The sequence below is a fragment of the Lolium perenne genome, chromosome 2, assembly GCF_019359855.2.
Source record: "Lolium perenne isolate Kyuss_39 chromosome 2, Kyuss_2.0, whole genome shotgun sequence".
Taxonomy (NCBI): domain Eukaryota; kingdom Viridiplantae; phylum Streptophyta; class Magnoliopsida; order Poales; family Poaceae; genus Lolium; species Lolium perenne.
Genome location: NC_067245.2, coordinates 106167497 through 106187909, shown reverse-complemented (window position 1 = coordinate 106187909; position 20413 = coordinate 106167497). Strand labels below are relative to the sequence as shown.

Below are 20413 nucleotides of genomic sequence, written 5' to 3'. Positions count from 1 at the left end.
CTTCCGGCTCTGAAGCCGGAGCTAGCGGCGAGGCCTCCGCCAAGAAGCCGAAGACGACAAAACCACCTCCGCTAGACTCAAGGAAAGCAGAGCGTGCGCGTCTAAGAATGCTCTCGACAGCTGGCCAGGGCACACGCCCCATCATCCCCGGCGCCCCGTAAGTTTCCGAGCATGATGCAATTTTAACTTAGCGAAATTATCTCTTGTCTAAACCCTTTCACTTGTTTGCAGGAATCCGAAAACCGCTGCCACGCGGACCACCAGCCAGGAGCCCATCACAAAATACATGAAGAAATCTCCGGCTGTTGGTCCCTCTACTCCAGTTCCACCAAGCGTCTCCCACCCAACTCCCCAACCGTCGCCCCCTCAGGCTGATCCATCTCCCCCACCTGCCGCAAACACTCCTCCGGAAATAATTCCGGTTAGCAGCGGGCATGTGGGCGAAGAAGATCCTAAGGCCAAAGGCCCTGCCCAAGAAGAGGCGGAAAAACAAGGCCAAGGAGAGGTTGAAGTAACTTCTTCCGAGAAAGCTGGAGAGGGCGCTGGCGACATGGTCGTTTTTCCGAAGAACTTTGGAGATCCGGCTGACACCACTTCCACCCCCAAGGCGTATGCCACTAAGTTTTTCAACAAGCTGACTGAAGCGGAGAAGTGGGAGCTTGAACAAGACCTGCTCAACGCCATGCTGAACAACGCCTGGGGGAAGCCTGATTCCAGGACATCGGAAATCCAGGACTTCAAGAAAAACGTTGGCCAGTTCTGCGATCAACTTATCTGCAAGCAAAAGGTACTCCCCAGTAGCCCCCAAGCATGTAGGCGGAAACTCAAAAAGTAGTTAGCGCTTAGATGCTTAGAGAAAGATTACTTCCGGGAAAGTTTTTTAGAATGGACCAGTAGCCCCCAAGCATTATGGCGGAAAAGTTCCGGCAATGATGCTTTAAAAGAAACTACTTCTACAAAGTGAATTTTTACTCCTGCACTTGTTTAAATTTTACAGAACAGCAGCGCTGCACTACGAGCTGCACAAGAACATTGCCTGCAGCGCCGCGTTACTACGAGTCGGGCGGAAAATATCCGGACCACGAAGGATGAAAATGCAGAATCGGCTAAACAATCGGCGGACGCCAAGGTTGGTTTCCGCCTTCTTCGTCATTAACCAAATTCCGACTTTAGATTTGCTGTTAACTTATGTTATTATAGGCGCATCCTCCTCCCTTGCAACAGCTTCGTCTGAACTTGAGAACCTGCGCTCCTCGTACCAAGAGCTGGAGACGAAACTAAAGGAGGCGGAACTTAAAAGGGAGCAGGCCGAAAAGCAGCTGGCGGAGAGAAACTCCGAGCATATCAGGGAAAAGGGCGAGCTGGAGCTGAAAAAGAATGCTGATAGCGAGACCATCAGGAGGCAGCAAAAAGAGCTCAATGGACTCCGGAAATATATGGAGACGGCGGAGCATCACTGGGACTTGCTCAATGAGAACATCTTGGGTATGATATCGGAACCTTATCAAGATATTTGCTCCGATTTTTTTTTACTTTGCGCTCAAATTGCGTGCTTATATCCTGATTATCTTTTATGCAGAGCCGCTTGGGTACCCGGAACAGCGCCGGAATTTGTTCCCGCGGGACGACCTTCTGCAACTCGCGGGCGATGACTGCAAAGATCTCATCTCCGCCTCCCGCAAGATATGCTATAACTTGAACATCAAGAGGAGCCGCACTTGCGACGTGCGCAAGCTTATTGGTAAGATGGATGTTCTGCCGGAGCTGGTGACAGATCTGCAAGCATCTTCAGCCCGAGGCGCAGCTGCAATGGCCTTGACCATGTGCCTAGCACATGCTCCGGGTCTTGAACTTGATGAAGTGACCACGGGCGTTCCTCCGGATGCGGATGTCGGCGCGCTGCTTGATGCAGTGAGCGGCTACGACACCCGTATCGCGCGCAGGATCCGGCACGAGGAATTCTACGACAAGGTCGTCCTCCCTGCGGACGAGCCCTTAGAAGCGGAACTTCAAGAGGAACTCGAGGCCAAGGCGCGACCTGCGGAATCCGGAACCCAGTTTACCTGGACCAGCTCCAAGGATGCTCCCCAAGAGGAACCCAAGACCAGCACCACTGCTTCTGAAGAGAAAGAAAATGAAGAAGACGTGTCTTCTCCAGCCGAAGGCGCCAAGGAACAGGATCCAGAGGGCAAGACTTCTCCGGCTAAGGGGGAATGAACAATTTTATTCCTGCGGGAAAAACAATGCATCATTTTTGGCCCCAGCGAGGGTTTGTAATAAGACTTTAAATTCTTAAGTAGCTAGGAACGAAACGATTATGCATGGGGCGGAAACACTTATCCTGCTATCCGTTAAATATTATGTGCATGTTTCGTTTTGTGTCGGAAAGCAAGTGCTGACTTCGTTATTTTCCGGCTTGCCCGCTTGACCTTCCACGAGCCGGAAAACCTTAGCCGGAAACGCTCGCCAGCGGCGACGAAGCCCAATGGCAGTCCGTCCATAACCGCGGAAACAAGCCCCCAAGCATAGGTGCCGGAAATCGCTACTAGGAATCCACGAGTTCGCAACAGATAACAACTTAATCAGAAAACTTAAGCTTACGTCCTAAAGGACGATTTTGAAAATCACAACGTTCATACACGCCTAGGCGGAAATATCCAGCTCTGCGGTTTTAATCGGAAAAACATACACGATCTAAAATGAACAAGTAAAGGAGGTAAAAGACTCAAAGAGTGAACCATAAGCTTTATTTCATTGATCATGTATAGCTATTACAGAGTTTATAACTCGGAAAAAATATGCTAAGTGTAGAAAGGACGTAGCTGTGCGATATTCCAAGGGCGATCTGTTTCATCGTAGATGTCATCCGGATCCTCACGCTTGCGTTTCCGGTGCCAGTTAGCAGGTCTATCCCTTAGCTCGCGGAAATCAACAAGGTAGTACGACCCGTTATGAAGCACTTTGCTAACGACGAAGGGTCCTTCCCATGGAGATTGCAGCTTATGGTCTTTCACCTGTCGAAGGCGGAGGACCAGGTCTCCTGCCATAAAGGAGCGTTTCCGAACTCGACGACTGTGATAGCGTCGGAGCTTCTGCTGGTAGATGGCGGAACGCTGGTCAGCTAAGTTCCGAGCTTCCTCGATCAGGTCCACAGATAGCTGTGCGGCCTCGTCATTGTTTCTTCATTGTAGGCGGAAACTCGCGGTGAGTCGTGGATGATGTCGGAGGGAAGCACGGCTTCGGATCCGTATACCAGGAAAAATGGGGTAAACCCTGTTGATCTGTTAGGGGTAGTTCGTAAACTCCACAAAACAGCTTCCAACTCGTCAGCCCAAGCTCCGGCTGCTCGTCGCAGCGGTTCTTCAAGGCGCGGCTTAATTCCTGATAATATTAGACCGTTAGCCCGTTCAACCTGACCGTTAGATTGTGGATGAGCCACCGATGCAAGGTCCAGTCGGATCCCCATTGTGTCACAATAATCCCTTAACTCTCCCTGAGCGAAGTTTGTGCCATTATCTGTGATTATGCTGTGTGGGATGCCGAATCTCATCACGAGGCTGCAGACGAATTTTAGTGCCGTAGCACCGTCGGCTTTTCTCACTGGCTTAGCCTCGATCCATTTGCTGAACTTGTCAACAGCGACCAGGAGGTACTCAAAACCGTCAGGAGATGATCTTTTTAACTTACCAACCATATCGAGCCCCCAGACCGCAAACGGCCAGGTGATAGGTATGGTCTTCAGCTCTTGGGCTGGAGCATTTGGTTGAGTAGCGTAGTACTGACAACCTCGGCAGGTCTTGACTATTTTATCAGCGTCTTCTTTAGCTGTAAGCCAGTAGAAACCTAACCGAAAAGCTTTTGCAACGAGTGATCTGGGAGCGGCATGATGCCCGCAATCCCCTGCATGGATTTCTCTGAGGATTTCAATGCCATCTTGATTGGAGACGCATTTAAGAAATACCCCTGCTGCACTTCGTTTGTAGAGCTGTCCATCAACTATTGTGTAGGTTCTTGCTCGTCTGACGATCTGTCGTGCGAGGACCTCGTCCTCTGGCAACTTTTGATCGATGAGGTAATCCAGGAAAGGCTGTGTCCAAGCCGGAATGATAGCCATCACTTCCCTAGCCGGAGACACTGCCACCTCTGGGTTTTCCGGGTTAGCGCCCTTAACTGAGGGTATCCGGAGATGCTCCAGGAAAATGCCAGGCGGAATTTGTTTCCTGCCGGATCCGAGCTTGGATAGCATGTCTGCCGCTGTGTTGTCGTCTCTTCTGACGTACTTGACTTCGTATCCGAGGAAGCACTTGGCGAGCTCATCAACTTCGTCTCTGTAGGCCGCCATGACGGAATTTCTGGCGTTCCAGGTTCCGGCTACTTGTTGTGCCACCAGGTCGGAATCTCCACAGCATATGATGTGCTTGATCCCAATTTCCTTAGCGATGCGCAGACCGTGTAGTAGGGCCTCATATTCCGCCATGTTGTTAGTAGCTTCGAAGTGAATCTGCAGAACATACTGCAGTTCTTCTCCGGTAGGGGACTTCAGGGTGACTCCGGCTCCTGAGCCTTGATGCTGCTTGGATCCGTCGAAGTGCATGACCCATGTTTCTGGTTCCGGCTCCAGACTTGCATCCGGAGCTTCTGTCCAATCTGCGACGAAATCTGCCAAGACTTGGGATTTAACCGCAGTCCTGGGCTTGTAAGCGATGTCGAAGGCGGATAATTCGATGCCCCATTTAGCCGTACGTCCTGTTGCGTCAGCGTTGTTGAGAATTGTAGACAGCGGAGCCTTGCTCACGACTGTTACTGGATGCTCTTGGAAATAGTGCCTCAACTTCCGGCTACCCAGGAACACTCCATAGGCTAGCTTCTGAAAGTGAGGGTACCTTTGTTTTGACTCCGTCAGCACCTCGCTAATGTAGTAGACAGGTCTTTGGACGTCATATTCATGACCTTCTTCCTTTCGCTCCACCACGATGACGAGGCTGATGACTTTGTTGGTAGCTGCCAGATAAAGGAGCATTGGCTCTGACTCTGCTGGAGCTGCCAAGATAGGTGGGGAGGTGAGAATTTCCTTCAACCCTCGAAGGGCTGCGTCAGCTGCGTCGTCCCAGACAAATTTGTCTGTTTTCTTCAGCAACTTGTACAGAGGTAGCGCCTTCTCGCCAAGACGGCTAACAAACCTACTGATTGCTGCAACACAACCAGTTAGTCGTTGCACATCTTTGAGACAAGTTGGCCTTTTGATGCACAGGATTGCCTTGATCTTTTCCGGGTTAACCTCAATGCCTCTGTGAGAGACTATGAAGCCAAGGAGTTTTCCGGCTGGCACGCCAAAGACGCACTTTAGCGGATTCAACATCATCTTGTACCTACGGAGGTTGTCAAAGGTTTCTGTGAGGTCGCTGATCAAGTCGGATCCTTTCCGGGTCATGACCGCGATGTCGTCGACGTAAGCGTGCACGTTCCGGCCAATTTGGTCCTTCAGGCACCGCTGCATCGTACGTTGGTAGGTAGCACCTGCATTTTTCAAACCAAAGGGCATAGTAACATAGCAGTAAGTACCAAACGGGGTAATGAATGAAGTCGCCTTTTGGTCGGATTCCTTCATCCGGATCTGATGATACCCGGAATACGCATCAAGAAAACACAGAAGTTCCGCCCCCGCCGTCGAATCAATGACTTGGTCAATGCGCGGCAAGGGGAACGGATCCTTCGGGCAATGTTTGTTCAAGCCAGAGTAATCGATGCACATTCTTAGTATTTCAGTGTTCTTTTTGGGTACAAGGACGGGATTCGCGACCCAGTCGGTATGGATAACTTCCATTACAAAACCTGCTTCTAGTAACTTTGCTAGTTCCATTCCTATGGCGCGGCGCTTCTTATCTCCAAAGCGCCGCATAGCTTGCTTCACTGGTTTGGCCCCCGGATTTATGTTGAGGTAGTGCTCGGCGAGTTCCCTAGGTACTCCGGACATGTCAGAAGGTTGCCATGCGAAGATATCCATGTTAGCGCGGAGGAACTCGACGAGCGCGCTTTCCTATTTGGGGTCCATGTTGGCTCCGATCGAAACCTGCTTGGAAGAGTCACCTGGAATGAGGTCATGCTTCTTGGTTTCTATCGCGGGCTTGAAGGAGGTTTTCTGCTCGGAGATCTGCTTCTTGGTGGTCTGCATCTCGATCGGATCCACCGCGGCTCTGTAGCCTTTCGGCTCTTCTCCGGATATCACAGACTCTGCGAAGGCGGCTTCGCCTAACTCGCACTCATGAGCCTTTTTGTAGTCTCCGGATACGGTAATCATACCTTTAGGACCCGGAATCTTGAGCTTGTTGTAGATGTAGCACGCTCTTGCGTGGAACTTGTGGTAGGTGGGCCTGCCGAAGATGACGTGGTAAGAGCTCTTGAAGGGCACAACTTCAAACGTGATCTTCTCTTCGCGGAAATTATGAACATCGCCAAAAGCCACGGGAAGTGTGATGCTGCCGAGGGAGTTTGCCTTCTTACCCGGAACCACACCATGAAACTCAGTGGTGCTGTGTTTGAGCTGTTCCTTGGTGAGGTTCATCCGCTCTAGAGTCTCCAGGTACATGATGTTCAAGCTGGCTCCGCCATCCATGAGGCACTTGGAGAAGTCATACCCGTCTATGCGGGGACTTACAACCAAGGCGTAGCATTCCTTTGGCACAATTGCGGGATGATCCTTCCGATCAAATGTGCACGGAATTTCCGACCACCTGACGTACTGCGGCACAGCCGGAACTATGGCGTTCAGGATCCGGGTAGCTGACTTGGAGGCGCGTACTGTTGGGGTTCCGAGGAAAGTGTGGTAAGCCCCCACGCTCTTTTTGTCGAATGGATTGGATTTACGTGCGGCTCCTGCCTTGGGATCCGGCGAGTTATCATCCTCATCCATCGCCTCGGAACTATCGTCCTCCTTGTCTTTGTTCTTGCCCTTGCCACCTTTTCCGCGAGGGCGGTGCTTCCGGGCGCGCTTGTATCCGGCCTCCGGGTCGTTCTTTAGATCATTGACCCACTTGCAGTTGCGGTTGGTATGAGTGGACTTCCCTGTAACCGGATCCAGATGGGCCAGGCAGGGCATGTCTCTGTACTCCTCATAGGTTTGCGGGGCGCGGGATCCGGCTGCAGTGACCTCGGAGGTATGCTGTTGACCCCTGCCGGCTCCGCCTCCGCGTCCGCGTCCTCTTCCGCCTCCTGGACCTCTGCGTTGAAACGCCATGGCGACCATCTCGGATCCGCCACTCTTCTGGTCATCAGGGTTCTTGCGCTTATGGCTGCTGCTACCGCCGTTGTCGCGGTTCTTCTTTTGTTGATGCAGGGATTCTTTGTGGCTGCGAGGTCACCGCTGCGTCGTCATCGGCGGCAGTGTGGTCGCTGGCGATGGTGATCATGTCGTCCAACGTCAGTTGATTTGCATTGACCATGCAAGTTAGCTTGTGTCGCAGCAATCCTCCTCGCTGCAAGCCCCCAATGAAAGCGTGCATTGCTGTGCGGTTGTCGACATTCTCGCACTCGTTTCTGCATGCCAACCATCGGGTGAGGAAGTTCCTCGATGTTTCGCCCTTCTTCTGGATGCATGCCTGCAGGTCGCTTGTTGTGGCAGGTCTCTTGTAGGTGCCCCTGAAGTGTTTCTCAAAAGCGTTCTTCAGGTCGAACCAGCAAAAGATGGAGTTCTTCTCAAGGTCGCTGAGCCAGATCCGGGCTGGACCTACAAGGTACAACTGAAGCATGCGGCAGGCGATGTTAGGGGTTCCTCCGGCGAAGGTTATAGCATTATAGTAATCCTCAATCCAGGTATCCGGCCTTTCGGTGCCATCATAATGCTTCAGATTTCCGGGTAGCTTGAGGTTCATCCTTGGCTTTGGTTCCTCTCGAATCATCCTGCCAAAGCACTTCGGACCAATGTAGTCGGTTCTGTACTCGTTAAGGCGGTCCCGCGCGTCGCGCGAGCCGTGGCGAGGAGATTTTGAGCGAGAGCGAGATCTCCGGCCATTGCCTCCGCCTCCACCTCCGCTGCCACCGCTAGGTGGTGGTGAGGGAGACCTGCGAGGTGGGCGGTCTGACCTCTTGCTTCCGCCATCTGAATCTCCTCGGCCTTCCTGGTGCTGGCTCCGGCTCCTGTGGCTGCCTTCGCCTTGGCGCTGGCTGCCCTGGTCATTCCGGCGAGGCTCCGGATCACGGCTCCGGCGAGGCTCTGGGTCCCGGCTCCGGCGAGGTTCTGGACCGCGGTCCTCATTCCGACTCCTCCTGGGCTCGGGCTCATGAACAATGTTCTGGTTCCGGCGAGCGCTCCCTGTTTCTGTTTCTTGGCAGCACGTTGTCGCGGATAACAATCCCACCATGCCCTGGGGGCCTGGTGTTTCCGGCTGGACTACGGCGGCGAGGGGGTCGCGGGTAACCGTTGGGCGGAGGAGAGGGGTTGCGGTATTTGTCTCGTCTAGAGTACATCGCATCCTTTCCCTTTCTTGGATCTGACGGTGGCGTCTTTGATGGTACGGGGATTGGATTTGGGTGTTCCCTGGCTTTCCTTCTGCGCTCCGAGGATCCGGTGTGTGATTCGTCATCGGGTCGCCGATCAGCGGGGGCGTCCTTCTGCGCGGTAGATATACAGATATCCGGATTGGATTCCAACCTGCGCGAAGTATCCGCCTTGCTTTGCTGCTGCATTGCTGAAGCGATGAGTGTGCGAAGATAGTTGATATCGACCTCTTCGTCCTTCTTCTGCAGTAGCTCCGCAGCTTTTAGCATGTTGTCCTTTGGAGTTTCCAGCGGCTGGTGCTCTGCGGGCGTGTTGAAGGGTATCCTGCGAGGCGGAATTGCTTCTCTAACAATTCGATCGGCCTCCGCCTGCGCATAGATCATCTTTACTTCCCACTCAGCCCTCATGCTCTTGACTTGCTCGAGTGTGGCAGCAATCTCGCGGTCCTGTCTGTCGAAGTTTTCCGCCCAGGCTGCATGATCTGCCCTCCCTACCTTTAACGCAGCTTCGGTATCGGCGAGCTTCTTGGCTGTGGCCAGCATCTCCTTTCTGGTGGTTTCTAGAGCCTCCAGATCTGCGGCGTCGCCCGGGGTTATAGGTGTGTTAAGAACTGCTCGCGCGGCCACCTCCTCTGCTGACAGGATTTCCTCCGAGGAAGAATTCCTTTGGGGTCGTACCCGGGACATTGGAGATCCTTGTTGGGATGGTTGAGGGTCAGATTGGCTGGTTGGTTCTTCAGATCCAGTTTGTCCCTGCGCTGCTATCGTTGCGAGAACCTGCTTAGGCTGGGCGGAGTCGACTTCAGGCTGATCACTGTATCTGTATTCCCTTATCTTGCGAACGAAGTCATCAGACTCCATGGAGGGGGTATCTCCGGAAATTGGACTCAGGTTGCCCAAAATCGAATCTTCAACCGGAGTCTCGCTCTCTCCGACAAGCTCAGCCTGATCCGGATCCGCGTTGTGTTCCAGTGCCTCTTCCTGCTCAGGACCAGCTCCGTCTTCTTGAGGGGCGGTTCCGGCGGTATGGGCCAAGAAGTGTACGAAGTGGCACCTCTGCTTTTCTAACACCTGGGAGACCCAGGCGGATCTGCATTGGTCTTCCACCTTTGTTTCCTGCTCAGGGGCGGATTGGGTGGGCTTTGAAATTTCCAGATCCAAGGCGGAATCTTCCTTGGGAAGCTCCTGCGTCTTAGATCGGATCTTCGCGACAGCGTCCAGCTCTGCGGCGGTTGCGTCTGCGTTACTTACCAGTGGGTTTCCGTTGGAATCGACGGTTTCCCCGATGAAGATGTGTATGCCGCCAATTGGGACGATGGAGAGCTTGACGGGGTTTGTCCTAGCTGGAATCCAGCACTCATCCGGAGGGACGATCGGCAGATTCCCGGCGTAAAGGACGCGTCCCACAGCGATGGTGTCGTCGTAGCTTCCCATGGCGGAACCCTCCCGGTTCCGGCCTCCAGACGCCACAGGCCCCACGGTGGGCGCCAACTGTCGTTGCCTAATCGACGGTACCCCGGAGGAGGGATCCTCACGAGGGGGAGAAGAAGTAGGGGCCATAGGGCGGAGTGCTCTCGGGACGGTGGTACGCGAGTTACCCGGCCGGAACACACACGATGACAGGGCCTACTGCTGCTTGTCTGGAATTATCTAGGCGCTTTCGCGTTGTTACAATGAGTTGTGGTTGTCCCTCTAGGGGTCCCGGGATCCGGCTTATAAAGGCGCACGGATCTAGGGTTTACATGGAGAGTCCTAGCCGGATTACAGATAGCCTAGCTACGGTACAATATCTTGCCGTGCACGTCACGGATCCGCCTTCCATACACGTCGTACTGGATCCGGGTTCCTCATGGGCCTCTATGGATCCGGGTTACTCCTAAGGTCGGTACGGATCCGGCCTGCTGATCCTGGGCTGGACTTCTTCCTTCATGATCAACAGCAACTGGGCCGCCCGATGGGCCACATGCCTCATCACCGTCTGTGGGCCACCCGGGCTTGCCGGATCTAGGCACTGTCGATGGTACACCCATGAAGTATACCCACAACACATACCGTTAATGGCGCGGTGGTCCTGCGGCACTCCGGCGAAGTCGAGGTCGCCGGACTTGAAGCAAACTCCACCACTTGACCACGAATCGGCGGCGGGGTGAGTTTCCCGCTCAACCGTGATGATCTTCCCGCGGGTGAGCTCGCCGGAGTTAAGATCCGATCGGCGGCACGGTCGAAGGAGGAAGATGAAGTTGGTGAGGAGGTGAAAGAATGAAAAAGTTACCAATGTCGCGGGTATTTATAGGCCACGCGCGGAGATTCGTAGCCGGATCCAACGGCAGAAATGGAACGTTCACACCGTTGGATGATCGCCACGTGTCTTAGGTTAAAGCGGTGAAATCGAGGCGGTGGTAACTAGAACTGAGCAAGCTCCAAAATTTCCGGCTGAAGATTTGCATCTCCAAAAATTTAGCGCGGAAAGAAAGGAAGTTTAGTTCGATGCGCGCGGAAGATCCGTTGAAGACATCGTTATCGATGGACAATGATTTCCGGTTGAATGAAGTTAGAAACAATAAAGTTTTTTAAGCTCTTCAAGATTCTCTTCGGATCCGAGTTGAATGAAGTCGGAAGAATGACGAATCTCGGAGAACTTTGGGGGCTACTATTGTGGGTATACTTTATGGGTATATCAACGGCGTGGCCTAGATCCGGCAAGCTCGGGTGGCCCACAGATGGTGATGATGCATCTGGCCCATCGGGTGGCCCAGTTGATGTAGATTCTGAAGGATGAAGTCTAGCCCAGGAGCAGAGAGTCGGATCCCAACCGACCTACGAAGGAGGCCGGATCCGTGAAGGCCCATGAAGTATCCGGATCCAGCACGGCCTTGATGGAAGGCGGATCCTTGACGTACACGGCAAGATATTGTACCGTAGTTAGGCAGCTTGTATTCCGGCTAGGACTCTCCATGTAAACCCTAGATCCGTGCGTCTATATAAGCCGGATCCTAGGAGCCCTAGAGGCACAACCACAACTCATTGTAACAACGCGAAAGCGCCCAGATAATTCCAGACAAGCAGTAGTAGGCCCTGTCTTCGAGCAGGTGTTCCGAAACTGGGTAAATCGCGTACCACCGTCCCGAGTGCTCTCCGCCCTATGGCCCCTACTTCTTCTCCCCCTCGTGAGGATCCCCCCTCCGAGGTACCGTTGAATAGGCAACGACACCGTCGGCACGCGCTAGAACCCTAGATCGGTAGGGATGTTGGTGGGGCGAGCAGCGTGTCGGTCAACCTCGTAACCCGTGCAGTCGGTCCTCCCACCTCTCTATATAGCGTGGTGACAGGGGCCCACCAACCGTCAACGGTTGGGCGCCCCCGATTAGGGTGCGGTCAAAGGTCACGTCGAGCCGTTGGGCTCGTACATGGTGGAGATCAACCTAACAGTGACAACTCTGGAGGCGATGAGTGAGGCGGCGACCCCACACTTTCAGGAGCTGATAGGCAATCTTGTTCTCCGGCCCGGAAATCTCAATCTTAACGCTCTGAATCTGTCGGAGGTGGATCTATCTGCACGGAGGTTCCGTTCTGAGAGGCAGAAATATGGGAGGTTTTATCAGGTTTGTTGGCCTCTGACCAAACATGCGGTGATGAAGGCGATCTCTTGGTTCGAATCAGCAGACGGCCGGGGTTTTGATAGAGTGAACGATGCCTTCACTACCTTGCTACCAAAGCATGCCGGTGCGGTGGAGATAGGAGAGTTTAGACCCATCAGTTTGATCCACAGTTTCGCCAAGATCGTCTCCAAAGCCATGGCCACAAGGCTGGCAAAACCCTTTGCCATAGCTGGTGGACTGCAACCAGTCTACATGGGAGAACCATACATGACAACTTCTTCATGATTAAGCATTCCATCCAAACTCTGCACAGGAAGCGAGTTCCAACACTTCTACTCAAGCTTGATATTGCAAAAGCTTTCGATTCGGTGGCATGGCCTTTCTTAGTGGAAATCATGAGGCACAGAGATTTTGGGCCGCGTTGGATTGCAAGAGTCTCTCTTCTTCTCTCAACATCCTCAACCAGAGTGTTGGTCAATGGGCAAGCTGGTGATCAGTTCTGGCATGGTCGTGTATTGAGACAGGGAGACCCGAGTTCGCCCATGTTTTTTGTCTTGGCGTTCAATGTTCTCAACTTCAAAGTCGCCGAGGATGCAGGGTTTTTTGCTCCGCTAGATGGGCACGGTATCAGACATCGGCTATCATTCTTCGCTGATGATGTTATGCTATTGGTGAAGCCAACTGTGGAAGAGGTTACTGCGACAATGGAGCTGCTGCGGGTCTTTGGGGAAGCGTCGGGGTTACAGTGCAACTTAGTCAAGAGTTCGGTCTCGCCATTCAGGTGCTCTCTAGTGGATTTGCAACCGGTACTGGACGTGCTCAACTGCCCCGTCAAAGAGTTCCCAATCCAGTACCTGGGCCTCCCTTTGTCAGTGGTGACTGGTGAGGCTAACAAAATCTGAGCTGTAGCCGTTAGTGGACAAGGTCGCCGGGAAGGTTCCCACGTGGGTGGCTTCGCTCCTGAAGAAAAGTGGCAGGCTAGTTTACCTCAACTCAAAGCTCGCTTCCTCGTCTATCTATCACATGCTTTCCCTGGACCTCCCCCTATGGTTTTTCAGCACGATCAATAAGCTTCTTAGAGGTTTCTTTTGGTCTGCCACGACGGAGGCACGAAAAGGTCATTGTGTGGTGGCATGGAGCAAGGTTTGCTCCCCAAAAGAGCTGGGAGGACTAGGAGTCGAAAATCTACAGCTTATGAACCATACTCTGCGCATGAGGTGGCGGTGGATGTCCCGACAAAGAAAAGCCTTGGTTTGTGTAGAACGATAGAGGGGGATATGCGGAATATGTTGGATGTATTACTGAGTTTCGTGGGCGAGTATATATAGGCGTACAGGGATCATCTTGGAGTGCAAGACAAGACACGAGAGTCCTATCTCTATCCTAGACTATCTGTTTATACGTACACGGAATATATCTCTGCTACACTCCCCCGCAGTCGTAGCGGGAGCGTCGTGAACAACATGAACGACGTGGACGGTCAGACTGGAGATAAACTGAAGTGGACACCAGAAGGCTGACACTCCCCCGCAGTCGTAGCAGGAGTTGTGGACGATGTCGCGACGCGGATGCTTGGACTGTAGAGGAAGCTGGTGATGCGCATGCGAGGTGGTAGCCCTTGTGCCGATATCGAGGTAGCCGAGAACGTGGGTGTTGCAACCTTTGTCGGGGTAGCCGCGCGAGGGGGGTGCCGTGGTCGATGTCGTGGTCGGGTGCCGGTGTCGAGGTAGCCCCACATGAAGCCGCGAGCGCATAGTGCGCGAGGAGAGTGACGGAGACGCGTCGAGGCAGTCGTGGAGATGGTCGATGCCGAAGTCGATGCAGTCTGAGCCGTCGAGGACGAGGTGCTGCCCTAGTTTTGCCAGAACTAGGCGCACGTCGGGGACGAAGGCATACTCCGGTTTTGCCAGAACCGAGTATGCAAGGATGAAGTCGGCGACGCGGTCGAGGCAGTCGTAGAAGATCGATGCCGATGAAGACGTTGTCGAAGCCGATGAAGACGAGGCGCCAATCCGAGCTTGCCAGGCCCGGAGACACGTCGAGGACGAAGGTACGTACCGGTGTTGCTAGTACCGGGCGTCCGGGGATAGGGACCATCATGGACCATGCGCCAGTGTCAGGGGGACCAGTAGAGGAGGCCTCCAGAGCGGTGGCGAGACGCAGAGCGGCGAAGAGGGAGAGGTGCCGATGCAGTCCGCGATTGTCGATGACGTTGGCGACGAGGTCGTGGTGGACGGAGACGTAGAAGGCGGCGAAACCAGCGGCGGCCAGGAGTGGCCATGCTGGATGCCTAGACTGTAGAGGTGGTTGGCGAGGCCTGCGTCGACCAGAGTGGTCATGCAGGGTACCTGTGGAGGTGCGGCGGCGGTACTCGAAGTTGGCGAGGAACCCAACGGCTTGACGTAGACCTTGCGCTGACGGTGGCGACATGCGCCGATGGGGCGGCGCGGTAGTAGCCTGGAACGTCGGTGCACGGGGACGGCGAAGTAGACTGCGTGCGGCGACGTCTCGGCCCGAGGGGCCGGCGTAGCTGCAGGGCGTGAGTCGATGCAGCGGCGGGAGGCCACCAGCAACGTACACACCTTGGAAGGCGCGTCGAAGGCCGGTAGCATGGACCAAAGGCGGCAGTGCTGCGGCCCGAAGGGGCGACGCAACGGCATCCCGTAGCTCGATCGGTGGTAGGCGCGTGCTCGGGGACGTGCTTGGTGGAGACGTGCGCGCGGTCGGTTGATCAGACTGACGGCGGCGTTGTACGCGCCATGGCGTGGACGACGTGCCGCAGATTGGAGTCATTGGCGACGTTGTCGGTGATGTCCCGGGCGATGACAGCGAAGACGGGCCAGCGATGGAGAACACGCGGGCGAGACAGCCTGCTGCGTCGTACGTAGGTGTCCCGTGTGTGACGCGTGCGGCCGTGCCGCGCGGTTGATGAAGATGGCCGGTGCAGTCGATGCCGAGGTTGGAGTAGAGGCGCGTGATGACAACGGCGGTGGGCGACTCAATCCGATCTATGATCGACAAAACCAAAAAAGAAAACGCCGGTCGAGCGACCGACGGCGCAAAAAGAAAACCAATCTACAGATTGAAAAAAAAGACTCGAGGGCAGCAGATCAACAGATCGGCGGACGAACCCTCATACGGGTTGCGCGGCCCCCGGAGTAGATCATGGAGATTGACCTCCCGGGGGCGGCGCGGCGCGGAAGCTTGGGCGGCGGCTAGGTTAGGATCGGTGCCGCTCTGATACCATGTAGAACGATAGAGAGGGATATGCGGAATATGTTGAATGTATTATTGAGCCTCATGGACGAGTATATATAGGCGTAGGATCATCTTGGGGTGCAAGACAAGACACGAGAGTCCTATCTCTATTCTAGACTATCCGTTTATATACACGGAATATATCTCTAACAGTTTGGACTGGAGTTTGCAATCGCAGAAGATGCAGAGGAAATGTTCCAGAGCTACACCAAGTTCGAAGTGGGAAATGGCGAGATGTTGCAATTCTGGACCGACAGATGGCTTGAGGGCAGAAGTGTTCTTCAGCTAGCGCCAGATCTGTATCAGTTTGTGCGGCCTCGTGCCCGTAGAATGACAGTGGCGGATACTCTTCACGACGACAAATGGATTGATGAAATCAGAGGCGCTCCCCACTATTTCAGCTATTACCCAATTCATGGATGTGTGGGAGCTTGTGCGAGGCATCACCCTGGTGGAAAGTGAGGACAAAGTCACTTGGAAGCTCGCAAACTCGGGGGTATACACTGCTAAGTCGGCTTACCAGGCTTTTTTCGCCGGCAGAACCAAGGAGTTGGCGGCGAAGGAGCTTCGGTCCGCTGGCGCCCCCTGTTGCACAAGCTGCACGCTTGGTTCTTGCTCCGCAACAGATTGTAGACGGCTGACAGATTGGAGAGGAGGGGTATGCAACATCCATCGGAGTGCGCCCTGTGCTTCCAGGAGCCGGAAACTGCCAACCACATCACCCTCCATTGCTCCTTTGCTCGTTAGGTCTGGTTCGATATTCTTCTCCAGTACAGGCTGCATCGATTCACACCGAGCACAAATGACGAGATGGCAGTTTGGTGGACTTCCCTGGGAGAGGCAGTGCCCAATTATCAGCGAAAGGAAATCAACGCCCCTAACGCCCCTGTGATCCTTGTCAGTAGGAGTCTCTGGCGGGAACGGAATAGCAGAGTTTTTGATAAGTTTGCCTCTATGCCAATGGAGGTTTGTAGGTAGATCAAGGCCGATCTGCAGCTCTGGAAGAGAGCTAAGTTGTGTGGAGTTGTAGGTGAGATCGAGTAGTCCGAGAGAATTTAGTCGGTGGGGTGGATTGGAGCACTAGCACATGTGTTGGTGCCTCTGAATTCTCTGTAATCAATACCTTCCTGTCTTCCTTAATATAGAAGACGCGCAATTCTCTTGCGTGTTCTTGAAAAAAAACTTTGAAGGAGTTTCTAATGATATGCAGCATTGTCATGCTGCTCATTTAGACAAGTATTGAAACCATCAAATTCACTCAAAACGTGTTTCTTTGGCTTTGTTTCTTCATAAGATCGAAGTTTATTGGCCTCTATCGGTATTGCACCCAATTTTATATTCCACCCAAAAGAAGACGAAGCATAACCATACCATCAAGGTTAGATAATCCAATTTGTTTGCCATAGTTTCTTGTGGCCCAATAATGCTTGAGGCTATATCGATAGCGGGGATGTCGTCATCAACAATCCAATGGTGCCATTTCTTTTCGCTGCAAATGTGTGATTTTGCTAGACAAGATAAAAATAGTGACACTCCTTCGATCCATATTTTGGTGTGCTTACTTTTAGCTGCAATTGTGTTTCCTATTTTGGGGGGTACATACGAGTGTAAGGAGGTTAATTTTTATATCCAAAGGTGTGACATAATGCTAGATTGCCAACTCAAACACAAGTCAAATAGTTCACAAAAGATTGGAGACAAGAAAGTTGACATGATCATTACAAAGATTTTCATGACAAAGAAAAAGGCTATCACTATATATACACACGGCAGGTATCTTAAACTCGCCACCATTCTTGCTTGCTGCTAGCCTGCTACCGATGTTAATGTAGGCTACTCAGGTTCAAATATCTGCCAGATGCTCTGCAAATAAGATAAAATCGAAAATATGATTCTAGAAAAAAGAGAGTAAAACAGCAAAGTTTGGAAAGCACATGCCAATAAAAAGATAAATGGATAATGCAAGATGCAAGATGCAACATAGACTATTTTTTATACGCAGTCACGTAGTATCAAAAGAAAACACATGATTATTCGCTTGTAAAAGAGGATACCAAGACCACATTACACAAGTTACACGAGAGTGTGAGTTATATGCTTCAGAAACAGGAATAACAAACATAGGAGAAAGAAAGAACCAAAACTTTAGGGTGCAACCGGTCCATTCTAGGGGCATTAACATACTCCTGATCGGTTACGAGAAGAAATAGCTCATACTACTGAAGTAATGATAAACACAACGGGTGTCGCCGAGAGACTGCCACAACGAAGATAAATGCATTACATCTTCAAGATTTTTTTTTTTTTTTTTTTTTTTTTTTTTTTGCAATTGGAGAACAGTGCAGAAAGTGCACAAAACTAGAACATCAAGTTATTTCTTTACCAGGTCAAATCTGTTAAGAGGATGGGCGAGAAAATTTAATGATTATGGATCACACCATATACGATATCTATCAGATAAAGCTCTATTTTGAAATGGGAAAACTTTCCCTTAAACTGCAAGAAGAAAACAAACACATAGCTGAAACTAACGAGGATTATTAAAGTTCTAAATAGCGCGCTATCTCGGGCTATAGCGTCGGTATAGCAGATTCAGAACACTCTCGCTAACGCTATGCATTTTTAACCCTAAATAGAAACTCATGCTAATAGCTCGCTAAAGCGCTAAATTGGGCCAGATAATAGCGCTATTTCTCCCGCTAGGCCAAAAAAAAATCAAGATTTGAATTTGAAAGTTGGACCTACTTATGCAATATGCACTTATGCGCTCCTTTTATAGCTACAATCATCATGGTTGTCCAGTACACGCTTGTATAATTAAACCATTGAATTTCTGGTCATATCCTTTGGATAATAAATATGGATATATGATGCCTAAGTTTTCTGAAAGTTTCCCTGCTTTTATTTTTTGAAAAACACAAAATGGCTTAGCTTCGCCATAGCTTTCTTAGCGTCCGGAAAATACAGCCTAAGAAGCATAGCCCGCTATTTTAAACTTTATTTATGATTGACAATGACTGTTAAGAGAATAATAATGTTACCCCGATCACATCAAGAAAACCTTTTTTACAGGATTACGTTTACGTATCTGAGCAAGCGAAATACAAGTTAAGGAAGGATATGTAGCTGCAGAACTAGGATCACACTTGCCTTATTTGTTCCCCATGTTATCCGCAATCATCTTCTCCTTGGTATTGATGCGCAACCGGACACTTCCAACCTGGTTCATCTGGCTCTCATAGTACTTTTTCCTCTTTAAGCACTGCATTGCTGCTTGCTTGTTTCCTGATTTTGTGAACTCCTTGGCACGTTCCATCTCTTGTGATATCTTCTTTTGCAAGACCGCCTCTTTAGCCACAAAGACATCACGAGCCTAGAGAGGAAGTCAAGTTAGTAGGTAAGAAATAGGATGAACTGATTGGGTTAGGAACAGTCCTGCATACTGTACAATCCTTTTATCCAGTTAAACACTGTCAGATTTATGATTAGCTCAGGATAAAAAGAAAAGGAAAATAGTTCTCGGAGAAACTCAAACCTGGCGTATTCCACTTTCCGAACAAACAACCACAAGTTCAGCACTTTGCTATAACTAAATTTTTCCCTATCCATAGAACTCGAGAGAGAAAAGGAAAACAAGTTGTATATATAACTCATAAAGAGGAAACATATTTTTAGAGCTCAAAAGAGAAAAGAGAACAATTTGCAACAAGCCTTCTCCCAACAAGCTGTTTTTTTTTAGAGAGAATCCCAACAAGCTGTCTTGAGATGCTTGTCTGATACACAGTATATATACCCCAGAATAACCCAGTGTACTTTTTCTCAATGCTTTTACTTGAATACTATGTAAGTTGTTTTACTCCCTCTGATCCAAATTAATTGTAGCAGATTTAGGCAAAATGTTGCCTAAATTTGTCTAGGTTCATTGAACCCGCGACATCTAATTTGGATCAGAGGGGGTACTTGATTTGTATCGGCAGCACACTTTTACTCATTTTCATCACATTCGCACTTTCATGTCACTGCCAAAGCGCCCCAAAATCCGTTATTTTTATTTCCAAAGTCCATCCACGGAGTGTTACAAATAGGATCGCCATGATACGCCACCAGTTCTCTCAGTCAGTATCAGGATATGCTATGACACTGATGTCTCACTGGTTTTGCACAAGGTAGTAATTTAGCCAACCTTCACACCCTCTAAACATGGTGCTGAATCAAACATGACAAGCTTTTATACTTAAAAAAGTAAATCAGGTAGGAGGAAAACCCACACATTGATCAACCAAAAGAACAAAACGACAGCAGCTAATGACATCAGAGACGCCTCTCAGGGTGGGACCGAGTCAGCGAGTGGACTAGATTCCCACCCAGACTAATGCAAATCGCCTGCAACGTTCTTGAATCCTACAAGTTTGCAAATCTAGAGCTTCCCCAGATTCATATGTCTATCCAGCAACAGTTTAAGATTAGAATAGACACAAATCTGGCAATGAGTCTAAGATGAGAACCACCACAAATCCAAAGACACGGCTGGTCTACATGGTTTGCTCCATATTCAACACACTTGCGAAAGATCAGCAAGCAGAAATTCTCTGTCCATACAGGGTAAGGGAAACTAGGGGTACCAATCTACAGGAGAAACACTCATCGCGGCCAACACTCTTAACACCTTCCCACCCCCCACACTCTTAACACCTTTCGCCTAGGAGAAACAAAGCACGATTGATGCGTTTTGGCTAACCTGCACGAAACAGTCTATCTTGGGGGAAGGGACTGTTCCCTCTTTTATTCAGCCCATGTTTCCCTGCTAATCTCGAATTGCTGGGAAAAGGAAGAGGATTTAGAGGTCAAACCTGCTTGAGCTGGTCGGTGGCGGAGCACTCATCGCGGCAGCCGCGGAGGATCCAGGAGAACATCGGGGACCCGGAGGTTCAACTCTGTCAGCGACGGCGGCAGCGGCTACCCGGAGAAGAGAAGGGAGGGGAGAGAGGAGAAAAGGCAGCCGCAACGGCCAAGAAGGAAAGGAAAAAACCTTCCGGAAATGAGAAAATGGAAGGAAAAAAACA

At 51.2% G+C, this 20413-nt stretch overlaps 2 protein-coding genes across 2 annotated transcripts; one reads left to right on the top strand and one right to left on the bottom strand.

Moving 5' to 3' along the window:
* The first annotated feature begins 1088 nt into the window (after window positions 1-1088).
* LOC139835560 (uncharacterized) lies at window positions 1089-12994 on the top strand. The gene is made up of 3 exons (XM_071825421.1): window positions 1089-1485; window positions 1580-2145; window positions 12617-12994. The coding sequence occupies exons 1-3, from the start codon at window positions 1089-1091 to the stop codon at window positions 12992-12994; spliced, it is 1341 nt and encodes a 446-aa protein (XP_071681522.1).
* Window positions 12995-17027: 4033 nt separating this feature from the next.
* LOC127333734 (vacuolar protein sorting-associated protein 32 homolog 1) lies at window positions 17028-20413 on the bottom strand. Its single transcript, XM_051360160.2, has 3 exons — window positions 20201-20413; window positions 18501-18723; window positions 17028-17213 (listed from the first exon to the last, which is right to left on the bottom strand). The coding sequence occupies exons 1-2, from the start codon at window positions 20261-20263 to the stop codon at window positions 18502-18504; spliced, it is 285 nt and encodes a 94-aa protein (XP_051216120.1). The 5' UTR covers window positions 20264-20413; the 3' UTR covers window positions 17028-17213; window position 18501.